Consider the following 17,239-nt stretch of genomic DNA (forward strand, 5'->3'; position numbering starts at 1 on the left):
CTCTGCTAAGTAACCTCCTGCGGGGAAATCAAAGCCCTCTGCTCACGCTCAGAGACTGCTATCCCCGGCCCTTATAGGTCATTCTAGTCCCGCGAGAGAGGTGGGGCCCAGCCAGCAGCAAGGCCCTCTGCACCTGCTCAGTAGCCCTCTCCTCTTTATCAGGACACTCCCGAAACGGGCCCTTTTCAGGTGCATGCCTGGTCTTTGGCTCCGAAGCCGGCTTGGCCATCGACCCTTTCTGTCCACTGGGCCGGGCGCTCTGCACGCACTCAGGAACTCTCTAGGCGGCGCTGCCACAACCTCGCAGCGGCGACCTCAAGCGCCTCCAGGGGGAAAGGAGGGAGCTCCCCTCCCCTCCCGGCTTGAAGGCTGCGTCGGGACCCGCCTTCCTTCAGGAGCGCCGCGGAGAGGCGAGGCGCCGTCTCGTGTTTGCAGCGCCGGCGCCCCCCGGCCATGGAGGGCTCGCCGCCGCTGCTGCTGCTGCCGCCGTCGGTGGTGGCGGCAGGGAAGGCGGCAGGAGAGGCGGCGGCGGCGGCAGCAGCAGCAGCGAGAAGCCGGAGCGCTCCGGGCCAGCAGCACTAGCGCCGCCGCCGCGAAGGAGAGCCCAGCCGAGCCCCCTCCGGTCCCCGCCCGCCTGCGAGGCGCTGCGCCCCGGCCGCACGTCTCCATTGCGCGCCGCAGCTGCAGCCGCAGCGGGAGGAAGAGAAGCCGCGGCCGCTGCGCCCTCCCCCGGGCCGGATCCGAGGCGGCTGGGATGCGCCGGCTCTGAGCGCCCCGGCCGTCCCTCGCCGCCAGCCATGGGCAAGGACCAGGAGCTGATGCAGGCGGTGAAGGCGGAGGACATCGGCGCCGTGCAGAAACTGCTGCAGAGGCCCAAGCCGGGCAAAGCCAGTGAGTTAGCAGAGCCCCCCGCGGCGCCCCCGCCCCGCCAACCACCGGAATATCATCTCTCTGCTCCTCCCCCCCCTTTTGGCAATAATAATTACGGGAGGGGGCACTCCAGAGTGGTGCCCTGCGCCTTATGCCCGGAGGGATGCCCAGCGCCCCTCTCCAGATGGCAGAAGGAAGCTATTTGCGGGGGAGGGGGCTGTTCTGCATGACGCTGCCTGCTCCCGAGTAGGTATTACCCCCCTTCACACACCCCCAGCCAGGGAGATTTCTGCTCAGCCCCGATTCCAGGTTGCCATGGGGGCTGCCTTGAAAGCAGCCCCAGCCGCCGTGGGTTTGTCTGGCTCTGAGCCCACCTCCAAGGCAGGGCTCCTGGCGGGTGGGGGTAGCTTTTTCCTGCTGGGGTTTGCCCAAACATGGCCGGATGTGGGTGTTCCAGAGTGCCACCTCGGAGCGGCGCTTGGAGCTGGCCCACGTAACAAGGCTTCACGCTGGTGGTGTGTGTGTGTGTGTAGTGGGGGGGGGAGAAATGAAATTCAGTGTTACTCGCCTTGCCACATGCTGCTTCGCACCCACCCACCCTCCTGCATAGCAGAGTGGCATCTGGGTGGAGAAGGTGCCACACTCAGCAATGGGGGGGGCTCCTTCTTGCTTTAAACTCCAGTGCAGCTGGGTGAGAGATGCGCCCCCGCCCCCCTTGCACACCAGGGGGTGTCCAAGGTTGCATTTCTATTGGGTGTCTGTGATGGAAGAGAATTGCCTTGGTGCTGGAACCCAGCACATTCAGGAAGGCTGAAAATCTCCCTGGCGAAAAAGTGGTTCCGAGGGCCTGAAGGGCTCATGTCCGAATGCCAAGCCTGTGCGCAGCACCTAGTCCATCATTGGCACTGTACCCATGTTCAGCCGTAGTATGTGCTCTTCAGATAATAGGTCGCTGCTGTGGCTTTCCTTCTGCGCTCTGAAAAGTGTGAGATGGGCTGGCAAAGGAATACGGGCACCATTTCCTCCTTGGCCTGGAATTAGTGGCCCTTTCCATCTGACTTGAGGGGAACAATGTCACTGTGGTTCCCTCCTCACCCTTATGGTTGGTTTTGCCAGTCCTTTCCTACCCACTTTCCTTCCTCTGTGGTGGGGTGCAGGGATTGCTGGATTTTTATTTTTATTTTTGGAGAGGGGACTGCATTTTTTTTGCACTGCCTTGGATATCTTAACTGTGGGGAACTGGCATCAGATTGGTGCTTCCTTTCTAGAAGAGGGTGTCAGGTTTCCACTCTGTCTGGAAGCATCACTGCTTGCTGTGGAAAGAAGCCCATCTAACTGGTCCTTGGATGTGTGTGAGGATTCTCTGTCGATGCTCAGTGATGTATGGAGTGTTTGAGCCTCGGCTTCTCCCTTGCACCAAAAATGGGCTGTGAAGGCCAAGGCGTGGGAATTTGGCAATGTAGGATCTCTCCGGAAATCCTTTTTATTGTGCATTCCAAATGATTTGTGCTCAGGATGGTATTGGGGTACTTATACATGATTGTGCGTTCAATGCTGGTTGTGCTTGGCCTGCAAAATGACCAGGGTTAACATGTTGCTTTGTGCCATAGCTTTCTGCTGGAATCGTGTAACTTTTAATGCCACATTATTTTTCGTCCCACTTTTGTTGCACTACAGAGTGCAGGAGCGCCTCTCTGGATGACAATAATGTGGTAATACTGGGGAAATATCGACAAACAACCAATTACGTGTGGACAGTCCGGTATAAATCCACCACTAATGTATTAGTATTGTGTATATGGCATTTTGCAGAAAACTGTCCAGGGTGGTGGGTGCTTCGGCATTTGAGCTGCCAGTTGAGTAGTCCTGGCTTTTGCTTCTGTGCCTTAGGCAGGAGTTGAGGGATTTGGGGCTGGGTTAGTCCCAAGAAGAAAATGGTTATTAGGTGCTCTCACAGTCTTTCATGCTCTCTCTGGGCAGGGGCAGCGTGTTTAGTTCTGTGGCTTGCCTTGCCCCTCGTAAACTGTGGGTGAGAAATCAAGGTTAAATTACAGCCTGTTGTGCTTGGGCCAGCAGTTGCCTCCTGATTCAGAAAAGGGCTGCAGCTGAAGGAGGCCCTGTGCCGAGTTAAGATGGCCCAATAGGAGTGCTGGCCTTGGAAGGGCCATTGTGGCTCAGTGGATGCCGCATCTGCCTGAACCCCTGGAGAGCCACTGCCAGTCAGTGTAGACCATACTAAGCTAGATGGATCAGTTGTCTCACTTGGCAGAAGGCAGTTTCCTGGATGTGGGTAGAAATAGAGGCTGTTAAGAGGGTCTGTTGCCTCTAGCCCCCTTCCCCCCCCAGCTGGTTGGATGCCCCACACTGCTTCCTCCAGAACCCCAAGGCCAGCTCAAGAGACTTTTCGTGCAGTGCACCCTAACAGCTTTGCCCCGGGAATCCCACGAAGGATGGTGGGGGTGCATTGCACGTTCCAGTGCAAGGGATCTTGGGCTGCTTTACCTGGATTGGTGCCTGTCTTCATTGGTGGCCTTCTGGGGTAGCTTTGCAGCTGGACCACCTTGGAACTCATGATCCTATTCCCATTACAATGTATTTCCTTCTTCAGATTGCCTGCTCCTCGTCCTGGTCGATCGCAGGAGTTATGTCACTCATTTTATTTCTGTATGCATGGCACTCAAAAGGTGGCATTCATCAGCCACAACGGTGGCGCCGTTCATTTTGGGTGAGCACCAGGCCTGTAGCTTGGGGGCATCTAGGGGCCCCCACCCCCTAATTTTGTCTGCCCTTAATTTGTTTTACAAAAAAAATGTTAAATTTATTACAGAAAATCCCCCTCACATTTTTGGCGCCCCCCTGAACTCTTAGGCTGGCTGGAAGCCTGATGAGCATTTTGTGTGTGTGTGTGTGTGTGTGTGTGTGTGTGTGAGAGAGAGAGAGAGAGAGAGAGAGAGAGAGAGAGAGAGAGAGATCGGGGAAACTTTGTGCTGCCTGCTGCCTTGTCAGGTTCATGGTTCTGTGTGTGTTGGTGTCAATTGCTCAATGCCAGGACTTTGTTGTAATGCTGACTGCAGCTCTCTTGGCCTTTGGACAAACACTTCTTGCCTTTGAGACCTGGCTGTGATTGTAGGTGATGCAGCGTTGAGTTTGGTTTCTTCACACTCGCACACTCCAGAATGTGCATGCATGCACGCGCACACGCACACCAGCTTTCTGGAACTGCTGCCTCCAGTTCAGAGCTGCTTTGACCATGGCCTGGTGGTCAGAGAGGGTGTCTTAGAAAGCATCTTAAGACAACTGCCTCAGACAACTGCCTCACCCCACTGGAACCTGGGTATTTATTTTGCATCAAGAGATCCTGGTGCTGCTGCAGGAAGGTGTTTAAGTGGATGGTTTTGGGGGCACCATGGATGAGGTGTTCCATGTGAACACCTAAAAATGTGGTATGATGAACGCAACCAACACATGTATCGCTTGGGACTATTCTTTAGCGTACTCGGATTGGGAACCCTTGGCCCTCCAGATGTTGCTGAACTACAACTCCCATCCTCCGTAGCCATTGGCTGTGCTTGCTGGGGCTGATGGGAGTTGTAGTTCAGCAATATCTGGAGGGCCAAAGGTTCCTCAACCTGCTGTAGGAAACTGGATTTGTCTGAAGCCCGCCCATTTTATTTCTTTAAGAAATGTGTATACCTTACTTTGTCAAAAGGCCACAGGGCAGTTTGAGGCATAGTAAAATAATAAACAGCATAACATACATGCATAACATCATATCCATAAAATATAAAAAAATGTAAAGCAATTATATACTTGCCATTCATAATAATCATCAGGGCCACATTATTCACACATTATGTCAGTTGCTGATACCCTCATCCAAAAGCCTGCTGAAAGAGGTGCATCCTCACCAGTTTCCTAAAAAACAGACAGTTATGCCCCAGTAGGGAGAGCATTCTTCAGATGTGGAGCCATCACCAAAAAGGCCCTCCCACAGACCCTGGTGCTGTGTGCTTCATCCTGCGCAGGGACCACCAGATGGCCCTCATCCACTGACCTCAAGACATACACACAGTGGCAGATCCACTAGCTCCTAGTGTTTGTGTTGAAAGTCACAAGCGGAAAAACGGAGAGGCCCATCTTCTCACTTGTGTGGGAACTGAGCAGGAGATGGGCGTGAGGGGGATGTCCACGTACACAGGCTTCATGCGGGGATGAAGTCATCTCTCTTCTCCCCCTCTGCCCTTTCCCACCTGTGAATGTTTTCTGTAGCAACTGTCTTCCTGGGCTATCCAAGGGGGGCATCTCCATCCACGCTGCTATTGCACCAATGGTATGCTGCAGAATGCATCAGACTGGAGGGGCCCCCTAGTCCAACAGCGTCAGGAGGGCACACCAAGTTGGCTGCCCCTGTGTTTTTAAAAAAACCCACATGAAAATTCATCAGCAGTTTAGGGCAAATGTTTCTTACTAAACATATGCAGTTTTGACTGATGTACGTGTTTTTGCAAGGCTTTCTCCTAATATGATGCATTTTTGTCTATTTTCACTGATACTCATTTTTATGCAGACTTTCCCCTAACAGATACATTTTTGTAAACATTGTTTGTGGTTGGGGAGCCATGCGTTGCAAAATTTGGATATGTGCGGATTTCAAAGGATGGCTGTGTTTCAGTTCTCATGTTGTTTCAGAGAGTGTGGATTTGATAGATTCGGCTTCAAATGCAAACTAAACAGAATTTCTCCCCATCCTTGGCCTTGAGCAATAAATAGATTTAAATATCGAAAGTGCCACCCATCTACAGAAAAGGCCATCTGCCATTGCTCTGTGACATCCACTGACTCTGGGCTTCCCTCGGTCCCGTCAGCAGCACTCCCAGAGCAGACCTCCAGGGAATAGGGCATCCATGTTCTTCCAGGCCGAAGAGTGATGCAGCACCTGCCTCCAATTTCCATTTGGAACAACCACTCCTCTGCTGATAGAAGTTTAGGAAAGAACTGCAAAGCGCATGCAGACAGTCCCACCTGCCTCTTCCTTCATCTTTGATGCAGTTATATGAAGACATTTTTATTGCCATCTCAGCTCTGGTTGCCTTGCAGCATCGTGTATAATTGGTGGCTGAGGGACTGCCAAAATATCACATCTCTCTCTTCAGCATCTGTGTGTGTGAGTTTGTAAGCGAGGGTGAAAGAGAGAAGGAGGATGGGTAGGTGTCTTTGGTGAAGGCGTATGGTAGCAAATTATAGCTTTTGAAGGTTCACACATGCATGTAACTGTTCGCCACTGAAAAGGACTGTATTTTCCTGAGTTTGCACTGGGTGGTGTAAAAGTTTGATCTGCAGCAGCAGTCTTTGGCAGATGCGTTCACATGTGCAACTGGCACTGCACTTGGCAACTGGCATGCCGGCATGTGTGACTGGATGTGCTGCCCAGGAGAAGGAGAGGGATTTATTGAATTTATATCCTGCCCTTCCTCCTGAAGGGGCTCAGATGGCAAACATAAATGAAACCATTTAACATCAGAAGAAAAACATACTCCAAACAGTTGAGTGTTCACCTCCGCTGGTGGCCTAGCCAGTTCTCTGCTGGGATCCTTGAGTGAGCAAACAGACCTCTGTGTTTTCTGCACAGTCTAAACCCAGTCTGTTTTGGAAGGTTTGGTCTTTTCCTCTCAGTGACAACGAACAACGGCAGGAGGGGACTGTCGCATCGCTCCATTTCCCAGAAATTCTTGCTTGGCAACTGGTCGGGGATGGGAAACAGGCCCAGGGGCCAAATGTGGTCCTGCAGGCCCCTCTATCCGGCCCTTGGGAGGCTCGCAAGCACTTGGCACCTCTCCAGGCTGACCCCCTCACTGGCTGTGCTGGTTGCCTGGCTGGAGGCGTCCCTGAGCTGTGGGGATACACTGATCTTTCTTGCCTGGATGGAGAGCGTGGTTTGCCTGGCCACATCCACGGTTGGTACGTGGCCCCCAGAAGGCTATCCATGAAGGAATGTGGCCCTCCAGCTAAAAGCTTGGCTAGGCCTTTGGTTTGATGCAGCAGAGCTCTTTGGAGGTGCTTATAGGACCGAGGAGGAAGAGGCAGCCTCCTCCCCGCCGTTCTGCCGTGAAGTGCTCCTGTCCTTAGTCTTGCTGCTTGATTCTTCCCCTTTAATTGTCTCAAAGCTCCCAACAATCTCTTTAAAGCTTTCCAAAGCAGCTTAGCTATGATAGCTTCAGCAGGAGCTGCCCTTGTGCCTGGTGGTTTCTCTTGAACATCTTTGTTGCTTAAAAAGAGAGATTTAGAGGGAGGGGTGTGTGTGTGTGTGTGTGTGTGTGTGTGTAAGGTATTCCTGTTTGCAAGCGGAGGGGAAAGTGTGGGCCCCGGATCCCACAAGCACAGACCCCACAAGTGTGCTCCTGCCAAACCTCGATGCTCTGGTGGAATGGCCCCTTAAAATCACGTTGGAAGTGTTTGTGTTAATCTGCCAGCCACACTTGCAATAGCTGGCGCTCCAAGATTTCCTAGACATCTGTAGGATGGTGACGTCTTGCCAGAAGGTGACCACATTGCACAGATGCCACCAATTACGGAAGGCACCATCAGCCTGTAGAGTTGCTAGTTGGGGCTGGTCCTGGCCCACAACTTTCCTCCTCCTCCTCCTGGTGATCAGAGCGAGGACGACATGAATCCAGCCACTTTGTGCCCACCAGTGGGTGCAGGAGTCCCCTGAACGTCTGAACTTGTACAGAGTTCATTCTGCCCACTACAAGTTGAATGTTCAGAGCTGGTAGTGAAGCGAAACACTCCTCACATACTGAGAGAGTCTCTCCAGGAGATGAGCCCTGCCTGAAGCCCTGGGGAACTGTTGCCGGCACTGCAGACAGTTCTGGGCCAGGTGGCCAATGGTCTGACTCAGTATAAGGCAGTTTCCTCTGTTTCTGTTTAAATCAGCCCTTTATTTAGAGTACAGTAGGGCCCTGCTTTACAGCGCTTCACTTTACAGCGTTCTGCTAATACAGTGGTTGTGAATTGTAGAAAGGCCCCACTTTACAGCGCTTGTTCCACTTTTACGGTGTTTTTTTGCCGCCGGGCACCATTTTGGTCAATGTAAGTCAATGGGATCGGCTTTACAGCGGTTTTCGCTTTACAGCGGGGGTCCAGAACGTAACCCACTGTATGAGCGGGGCCCTACTGTAGTGAGGACTAGAATCTTGCTTTCCTTTTAGGGGAAGGACCGTATGTGAGCGACAGAGCGCTTGCCTTCCACGCAGAAGGCCCCAGGTTCAACCCCCGACGGCATTTCCAGGTAGGGCTGGGAAAAGATTCCCTGCCTGGAATCCTGTAGAGCTGCTGCCAGTCAGTGCAGACACTACTGATCTAGATGGACCAGCGGTTTGACTTTGCATAAGGCCGCCTATTCCGGTGCTCCTTGGAGGCTCCCCAAGCCACAGACCTCCCACCACTCTCCAGTTTCGCAGGTTCCCTGCTGCTCTCCCGGCTCACTTGCCGTCCTTCCCTAGTAAATGAGGATGCTCCCTTCAGCCCAGGGGTAACCAGCGTGCTGCCCTCCAAATGTGTTGGACTCCAAGGCCCATCAGCCACAGCCAGCATAGCCGATGGTGAGGGCTGATGGGAGTTGTATTCCACAACTTCAGGAGGGCACCACATTGGCTATCCCTGCGGCAGCCCATCCAACAGCTATTCACAGTTGTGATGGGGAGGGCGTATTCACGTGCTGTGCTGCCCTCAGTCTGTGGAACAGCCAGTGTGTTCACACGCCCGCCCACCATCAGCTCAGGCTGTGTAGACGTCTGGCTTCAGCCATGCCCATTGGCATGCACCTCCCACCCCCCACTGCCCACATGCTGCTGAGTGTGGCCTTCAGGCGCTGCATGATGGGTTTTGAAGTCTTTGTGAGCTTTTTGCATTCAAGGCCTCAGTCAATTGCACCAGACTCCTGCCGCTGTCAGGTTTTGCTGACAACATTGTACAGTTTGCTTAATAATTTCATTTATTATTTTTAGTAGTCACTTTTCCCCAAAAAATGAGCTCAGCATGACTTAAAAACAGATACAAAGAGAAGAATAAAAACAACCTAAATTACTCGCAATACAATGCATTTTCCAAAGCCAAATCCTTCTCATCCCCACCCCACTAAAAATAATCTGTAGGTTTCTTGTGCTGCTTGACTCTTTCGAGCCTTGGAGAGTTGTGTGTGTGTGCGAGCATGTGCACGATGCAGCTATGTGGCCAACAGGGGTTGCTTTCAATGAGGGAGACAGGAGCACTGGATGATAGGGTTTGAAGTCTTTGTGACCCTTTTGCATTCAAGGCCTCAGTTGATTGCACCAGACACCTGTTGCTGCCAGGTGTTGCTGATAACACTGCGTCGTTTGCTGAATAATTTTTAGAATTCTTATGCTGCTTGACTCCTTGGAGGGTTGTGCATGTCTGCGATGGATGCAGCTGCGTGGCCAACAGGGGTTGTTTTCAATAATGGAGACAGGTAGAGTCCTCCACCCCACCCCACCCCTGTGCTCTTCAAAGACTTTTCATTTGCCAAGCTGAATAATGCAGAGGCTTCTGAATATGCACACTGCAACTCCCTATTCCTTTGGGATCCAGGTTGTTCATAAAAGCGACCCAGAGATGCTGTGAAACTGCACATCCTGGGAATTAGTAAAGGAAAACGGATGTGAGATCAAATAAGGTGGGAAGTAACAGCCTAGCCAGATCTTTCGTTGCCCCTTCTGGGGCATGTTCTAGATGCCCACTAGATATTTTACATTGCAGTTCCCATCTGCTCAAGCATCACACAGCTATGCTGGTGAGGGCTGATGGGAGTTGTAGGCCAAACCATCTGGAGGGCACCAGGTTGGGAGAGGCTGTGTTACAATAGTAAACGTGGTGGCTTGCAAAACGTGGACCGCTTCAGTATCTCTGCCCAGGTAGAGTCATAGCTGGTGTGCCACCGGCCGAAGGAGCCTCGCAGTCCTGACAAACCGCTGCCTGATAATGCGCCTTCCAGCCCTGCAATAGCCATGTTTCGATGTTCCCAGATCAGTAAACGTTGATGGGGAAGAAAGCCATTTCCTGTAGCATGCATGGAGAGTAGCATCTGACATCCGTCTTGGGGTCTTTGCCAAGTGGAAACTGTTCTTCCTAACTGGAACAATGGCTCCTTTGCCCAAGTCAACGGCCCATTTTTCAGTGTGGGGCCCCTCCTTTGAGAAGGATATTGTTGTTCACATTTCAGCTGGGAGAAATTGGCCACAAAGCTTTCTTGTCCTTCTTGCTCCCGTTACCTTGTTAATAAATGGTCTGGAGTTCGGGGCGAGCAGTGAGGTGGCCAGATTTGTGGATGACACCAAATTGTTCCAGGTGGTTAAACTGACAAAAGGATTGCCAAAAGAATGGGCAGTAAAATGGCAAATGCAACTCAATGTGAACAAGTGTAAAGTGAAGCACATTGGGGCAAAAAGTCCTAACTTTGCATACATGCTAATGGTTGTCATGGTTTGATTTTTATTAAATTTATTAATGAAGCAATTCAAGCTCCAGTAACCTCCCCAAAATGTGTGAGTATCTTGAGTAGTTTTAATATAGTTTAAATATTGTATTTTACATTTCTGTAGCCCGCACTAGGACCTACTGGTGAAGGGCAGATAATAAATATTACTATAACAACAAAAACAACAGATAATAACAAATAATAGGATTTCCTTGCCTTTGGTGTTTCTGACTGCACTTGCTAAATCCTGTAAGGGCAATGAACCAGTTAAAAAAAGGACTCAGATAAAAATATATATTCTGTATGGGCTGAATTGTGTATAACATTGTAAGGGTGTATCTGTTTTGAACATTTGCAATGTCAATCCATCCTTAGATTTTCAAAAATTTATTTATTTTTAAACACCTGTAGTGCAGTGACGTCTGAACTAGCAGTGAAGGACAGTAAGGGCAGTTCGGCAATGGAACCGACTGCCTAGGGAGGTGGTGGGATCCCCTTCGCTGGATGTCTTCAAGCAGAGGCTGGACAGCTATCTGTGGGAGATGCTCTAGCTGTGGATTTCCTGCTGTGAGCAGGGGGTTGGACTCGATGGCCTACAAGGCCCCTTCCAACTCTATGATTCTGTGATTCTGTGAAAGAGATCTTGGGGTCATGGTGGATCGCTTGATGTGAAAGCATTTGGGAGGTTAAAAAAAAGATAGCTTCCATGTTACGGATCATTACGACAGATTGAAAATCAAACTGCTGATATCATTATGCTGTTATTAAAATCTAGGGCTGCAGTTGGAAGAATGCATACATTTCTGACCGTCGCATCTCATGGCTTAACTGCACATGAAAGTAATCATGTTTCATTCAATTAATTTTTATCAGGAGTCCAGCATGCAGGGATGAGAGGTTTAACCCTTCCTCTTCCCCACAGTCTTGTTGAAAATTCTGCCCCCTTTCCTGCTGCTGTAGTTAGCAGGGGTGAGGGTAGAATTCCTACTGGCAGCAAGTCTAACTACTGGGGACTGTGGGGTGGAAAATTTGTGGCTAGATTTTTTGGGGGGGAGGATTTGTTCCTATGAGAGGGCTTTGTTCGTATGCAACCCTTTCCTTTTATTTTAAGAAAAGTAATATTTTTCTGCATGCTCAGGGGCTGCTTATGTGAGGGTAGGGATGTCTTTGAATTCCAACAAAAACAGGAATGGAAATTGGCGATGTTTGCTTACTTGTCCCATGTCTGAAGAGGAAATCAGTCTGGTGAATAAGATGGGTATTTTGCTGTTGTTGGTTTCAGTCTGCAAAGTATATGTAATTGATTACATGTCCCCCTCCCTTTGCATTGTGTTTCCTTTGCATTGAAATAAATGGGATGGGACAACATAATGACAATGTAACTTGCATAATTCATTATGTAAATTACGCAAGTTACATAATTTCACTACAGTGTACATCAAGATGATTATTAACATAATTTTGGTGGCAGATGAACTGCAGCAGAACAGAAACAGCGCTGCATGCAACGAGTACAGACCAGAACAGAAAATGAGGGCTTCCGACACCCATGCCTGAGGGTGGCTGTGTTTCAGCGATCAGCACAGGGATTGCTATTAGAATAGCTGATCTGAGGCTGGCTCACGCATGCGTCGCTTGATGGCTGCAGCATCAAGGGATGATGGGCTTGTTTTTGGCATTTGTGGGCAGAGCATGTCACGCCTCACTCCATGCCTCCTCTGGCACAGTGGTTTCTAGTAAAGAAGCGCATTCACCTGCTAGCCATCAGGGATTTACATCGTTCAAAGCAGGGAATAATATCCCCATTGGGAGGACCTCAGGCAGTTACAGGATTTGCAGGATTGGGAAAAGCGTCTTTTCTTCTAGAGACCCCCAGAGAACCGTTGTCAGGCAGAGCAGGAAAAAGGACTGCAGCTCAGTGGCAGAGCACCAGAAGGCTTTGCACCTTGGCATTTCTAGGCGGGACTGACCCCTGACTGGAATTCTGGACCGTTGTTGCCAGTCAGTGCAGACCAGTGGTGGAGAACCCTTTTTCAACCCAAGAGCCACATTCCCTCTGGAGCAACCTCCTGGGGGCCACATGCCAGTGTTGGATGGGGCCAGAAGTGAAAACAGGCACAGCAGGGAATGTGGCTTTTGCCTTTCCACTGGAGGCTCTGTTCCAGCCACACAGAAGCCTACGTACACACCTACCCACATGCAGACGACCTTGGGAGACCGGGCGAGGGCTGGTTAGAGAGACCAGAGGGGCAGCATTCATCCCCCAGGCCTGAGGCTTCCCATGCCTGATGTGAACAGTGCTGAGCTGTGTGAACTGTGTAAGATGGCTTCCTAAGGTGGAGCCCCACTGGTGGCTCCATGTCAGTGTGGCAGTGGAGTCTGCTCCAGGTTTTAATCCAGACTTTCACAGAGCTGTCCAAGGTGCAATGCAATGCACCTTGGACAGCTCCTTGAAAGTTTGGACTAAAACCTAGAGCGGATTCCACTGACTCACTGACATGGAGCCACCACTGCGGAGACCTGATTAAGAAAAGAACGGGAGAGAGTAGGGTAGAGTGGTCTAAGGCAGGTTCGTGAGTTCTAAAAAGAGAAAGGGTTGTGGCTTAGTGGTGGAGTAACTGCCTTGCATGCGGAAGGTCCCAAGTTCAATCCCCAATGGCATCTTCAGGTAGGGCTGGAAAGGTCCCCTGCCTGGAAGCTGCTGCCAGTCAGTGTTGACACTACAGGACTAGATGGACCAATGGGCCGACTTGGTATATAAGGTGGTTTCTTGTGTTCCTACAGAAAGTCTGTCTCCGTAGCCCCATCCTGGGGTCTCTCCCTGGGCTGTGATAGCAAATGGCAGAATGTTGGGAAGTAGCTTTTGGGAAGGCTGTAGCTCAGCGTTAGAGCAACCGCCTTGCATGTTGAAAGTCCCGATGGCATCTCCAGGGAGGGCTTCTTCTGAAACCCTGCAGAGCTGCTGCCAGTCAGTGCAGACCATGCTGGGCTCGATGGAGTAAGGGCAGTTTCAAACGACAGTTTTTCATGCTGAGTGGTACTAAGCATGAATGCAGATCCGGCCCTTCCTTTGCTGGTGGCATGCAGGGAGTCTGCATTTCCCCCCTGCGCAAGCCTCTGTTTCCAAACCTGTCATGTTCAGTCTCCGCTTGCTGGGGGAAGCCTCCCCACTCCGGGGGCTGTCAGTTAACTGGAGGTTCCCTCATTCTGTCTGATCACTTTAATAACTTCCTCTTCCAGCAGCCGTGGTTAATGAAATGCAGAGGAGGCTTGCAGAGCCAGGAGTGCTGTCATGACGCTGTGGCAGCACCCATGCAGTCAGGAATGGGTGCTGGCAGTGCTGGGGTAGTCCAGCGTTTGCTGGGGGGCAACTGGTGTTACTGGTTCTGCTTCTGATTGTGTGTGTACGTGGGTGTGCATGGAGAAGGGATGGAGGAATTTCTAAACGATGACATTGGTGTAAATGTTCCTTTTAAAAGGAGAGGCCAATTTTATTTTATTTTTGCTTGTGTTCCAACTGTGATGTGGGGGTCAAGCTGCCTGTGGTAATGGAGAGGAAGGCACTGCATCATTCTCTGAGCTGCAACTCTGTGGCGGAGCCTCTGTTTGCGTGCAGAAGGCCCCGGTTTCAGTCCCTGATATCCCCAGGTAGGGCTGGGAGCGTCCTCCACCTGAAACCCTAGACAGTGTTGTGTGCCTTCTGCTGGGAGGCAGCGCATGTTGACGCTTTCACCATTGGAGATGCAGGCTTCTGTCACCGGGGCAGTCGCTGGTCTGCTCTGCATGCCCGTCTGTGTGAGAATGTAGGACACTTTATTCGCATAAATAAATTTTTAAAGTAATTAATTTTTCAATTTTTATTTTCAAATATACAACGCACCAAATAGATCCATTTATAACGTAGGTGGAAGCATTAAAATGGCTTCCAAGCATCATATTTAGTGCCTTACCTCCATTTTGCAACTATATTGGATCACTAAGACCATTTCCTATTAATTTATTAAATCTCTTATACAGCTGCCGCCTTATATTAGTTTTTTATATTAAAAAATTAGCAATCAATATTAGCACAGTGGGATAATATTCTTGTCACCGATCTCCAGACTTCACAGAATTATTCGTATTTATTCTCTTCCTTTGATGGGCAATTAATTTAGCTGGTATTGATAGATTACAGACCTTTCTAAACTAGTCTGTGTCTGTCTGTCTGTGTGTGTACTAATAATACAGAAGAGCACCTCTGATCATGTGCAGAGTAGTTACACTCTGTCTGCAGGTAGACAGAACCTTTTTTTTCAGACTGAGGGTTGCATTCCATTCTGGGCAGCCTTCTGAGGGTGGAGCAACAAAAGTAAATGTTACCTATGTACGGTAGGCTGGTTTCTACACACATGGACACCATCCAGGGCCCTCTGGGGAGGGTGTGGCTTGGAGAAAGTTCCAAGGGCCATATAGAGTGGCCTGGAGGGCCGTATTTAGCCCCAAGCCTGACTCTCCTTAGCCCTGTTGTAGAAGGTACAGCTTCCAGGCCAGAGAGTGTAGTTTCGAGAAAAGTTAGGGCTTTGTCACCTCTTTTGGTTAAGGGAATAGCTACAGTCGATCACGGCAGCCAAGCGATGGCCCTCGGGCCATGGCCGTTGCCTGCATGGCATTCTTCGGAAAGTCTGGAGTGCTGGAGATTTGCCCTTTCTGCAAAGTTTGCAGGCCTGCCTTCAGTGCCTCACCCTTTCCTTCCCAGACGTCTTGCGGGGGACTCCAGGCCAGCCACTTCTGGGTGTCTCTTTCTCTGAACGGGAAACGTTGGCGGTCTTTCCTTTGTGCCAAGTTCCTGGCTGGCTGGCTGGGCTTGCATGCGGGAAGGAGAGAGGTGGTATTAGTCAGCCCCGGGAAACAGGGGTGTTTTTGTCTGTTGCTCAGCTGCTCTGGAAGCCAGGAACGTCTAGGCTGTGGCACTGACGGTGCCGACAGATTGTGCACGGCCAATTGATGCCACTGTCCCCAGAGTATTCCACTTTAGGCCTGCAGGTGAGGAGGGGGTGAGCTATATTTTCAAATGCTCCCTTGTGTAAACACCTCCCTGCAAACAGGCTGATTTCCCCCCTTTCTTTCTGACTTGCTGTTTTTTCTACACATTGGGAGGAGTTTGGTTTTGCTTTCTGCATGGGGGAAGCATTTGGAAATGCAGCGCCCCACTGCCTGCAGTCTGAAGTGGCACAGTCCTGGATCAGCTTTATCGCAGCATTTGCCACTGTGGTGCCTTCAGATCTTTTGCCCTGCAACTCCCACTAGCTGGGGCTGATGGGAGTTGTAGTCTAAAACACCCGGAGGGTGTCCGGTGGGCAGTTGCGGCTTTCTCTCTTCAATTCTAGGAACACAGGAACCTGCCTTCAGCCAAGTCCATCCAGCTCAGTATTGGCTACACTGACTGGCAGCAGCTCTCCAGGGTTTCAGGCAGGGGTCTCTCCCAGCCCTGCCTGGCGATGCCACTGGGGACTGAAGCGGGGACCTTCTGCATGCAAAGCGCGCGCTCTGCCTCTGCAATGGCCCTTCACTATTGGCTGCATGTATAAACTTGGCCTCATCCATTTTGGTTTTGGCTGTGGATCTGGCTGCGTGTGCAGTGTGTAGACCTACACAGAGCATGCCTTGATAGCCACAAGGTGATCTTACAAGTTTATAAGGATGAAGACTTGCCCAGGGCCATGCGAGGGCGGAAGTCAAACTCAAACCCTCACCCTCCTAGGTAACTCTCTGCCGCTCAACGGACCTTGTGAGCTCCTCTTGTGGGCCAGTAGAGGGACATGCATTTTCTGATGATGTCCAAGGCTTTTCAGATAAAAGAAGAAACCAATAGCAAAGCTCTGTGGCTTTTAGCAGGCATGTATTTATTTATTTATTTAAAATATTTCTATCCCCCTGTTCTGCCCTATAATAGGGCACTCAGGGCGGCATACAAAAATAAAATCAAACATGTACATAATAAAATTGTAAACAATAAAATCACAACATTAAAATAAATTTAAATACATAAAATACAATATATATATATACACACACACACACATATATACATATATATAGGGATTGGTACTAAAGGGACTACAAAGGTAAAATTTAACGTAGAAGGCATAAAATCAGTGTCAGGCTCTACCTTCATGTAGCAGATCATGGCCTTCTCCCGTGTAGACCTGACCGTTCACTGAGATCTTCAGGTGAGGCCGTCCCAGTTGCATCACAGCCTGCTGAAATTCATCTTGCAGCAACTGGTGGAGGGGAGAGGCCCTACCTGTCGGAGTGCCTTTCGGATCGTCTCCCCTCTGTGATAAAGCAAGTGCCAACTTTGATTGGTTCTTGTTAAAGACTTACCTGTTTATCTGAGCCTTTGCTGGCACTTGCTGGTTGTTAATACCCCATTTTTAGTGATTGAACTGGCTTACTGTAGATGTGGTATTTCTTGTTTTTAACGTATTGATTTTATTCTGAATGCTTTCTGGGGCTGATGGGAGCTGTAGTCCAAAGCATGTAGTGGGTACCAGGTTGAGGGAGGCTGGCTAAGCCTATCCTCCAGCGGTGGACAGGTACAGACAGGCTTTCGCTCAAGAGCTTACAGGAGCTGAGGAAGGTCTGGTTCGGAATAAACCTCCCCCCTGGGATAAAAACCAAAGAAATGATGAAATTTTAAAAGGGGTAGGCCTAGAAGTAGGCATTGTGAGAGCAGGGGCACAGGATATAAATTCAGAAGAGCAAAATTACCACAGGCCTAACCACAAGTGCCAAAGACACTTGAAGAGAGACACTGCTTACAAGTGCCTGTACGCTAATGCTAGGAGCCTGCGAACCAAGATGGGAGAACTGGAGTGCTTGGTCTTAGAGGAG

At 50.3% G+C, this 17,239-nt stretch overlaps 1 protein-coding gene across 4 annotated transcripts in view; it reads left to right on the plus strand.

The window, feature by feature from the left end:
- The first annotated feature begins 506 nt into the window (after window positions 1–506).
- Window positions 507–17,239, plus strand: part of CASKIN1 (CASK interacting protein 1) — a 92,330-nt gene continuing 75,597 nt past the window's right edge. For 2 of the 4 annotated variants that reach the window (XM_061600043.1, XM_061600045.1), the window contains exon 1: window positions 507–891. In XM_061600043.1, the coding sequence (XP_061456027.1) occupies window positions 798–891 (94 nt within the window). In that variant the 5' untranslated portion in view covers window positions 507–797. The remainder of the gene's footprint in view (window positions 892–17,239) is intronic. The other 2 variants (XM_061600044.1, XM_061600046.1) reach the window with 1 other exon arrangement.

Source organism: Rhineura floridana, chromosome 17, assembly GCF_030035675.1.
Source record: "Rhineura floridana isolate rRhiFlo1 chromosome 17, rRhiFlo1.hap2, whole genome shotgun sequence".
NCBI classification, from domain to species: Eukaryota; Metazoa; Chordata; class Lepidosauria; order Squamata; family Rhineuridae; genus Rhineura; species Rhineura floridana.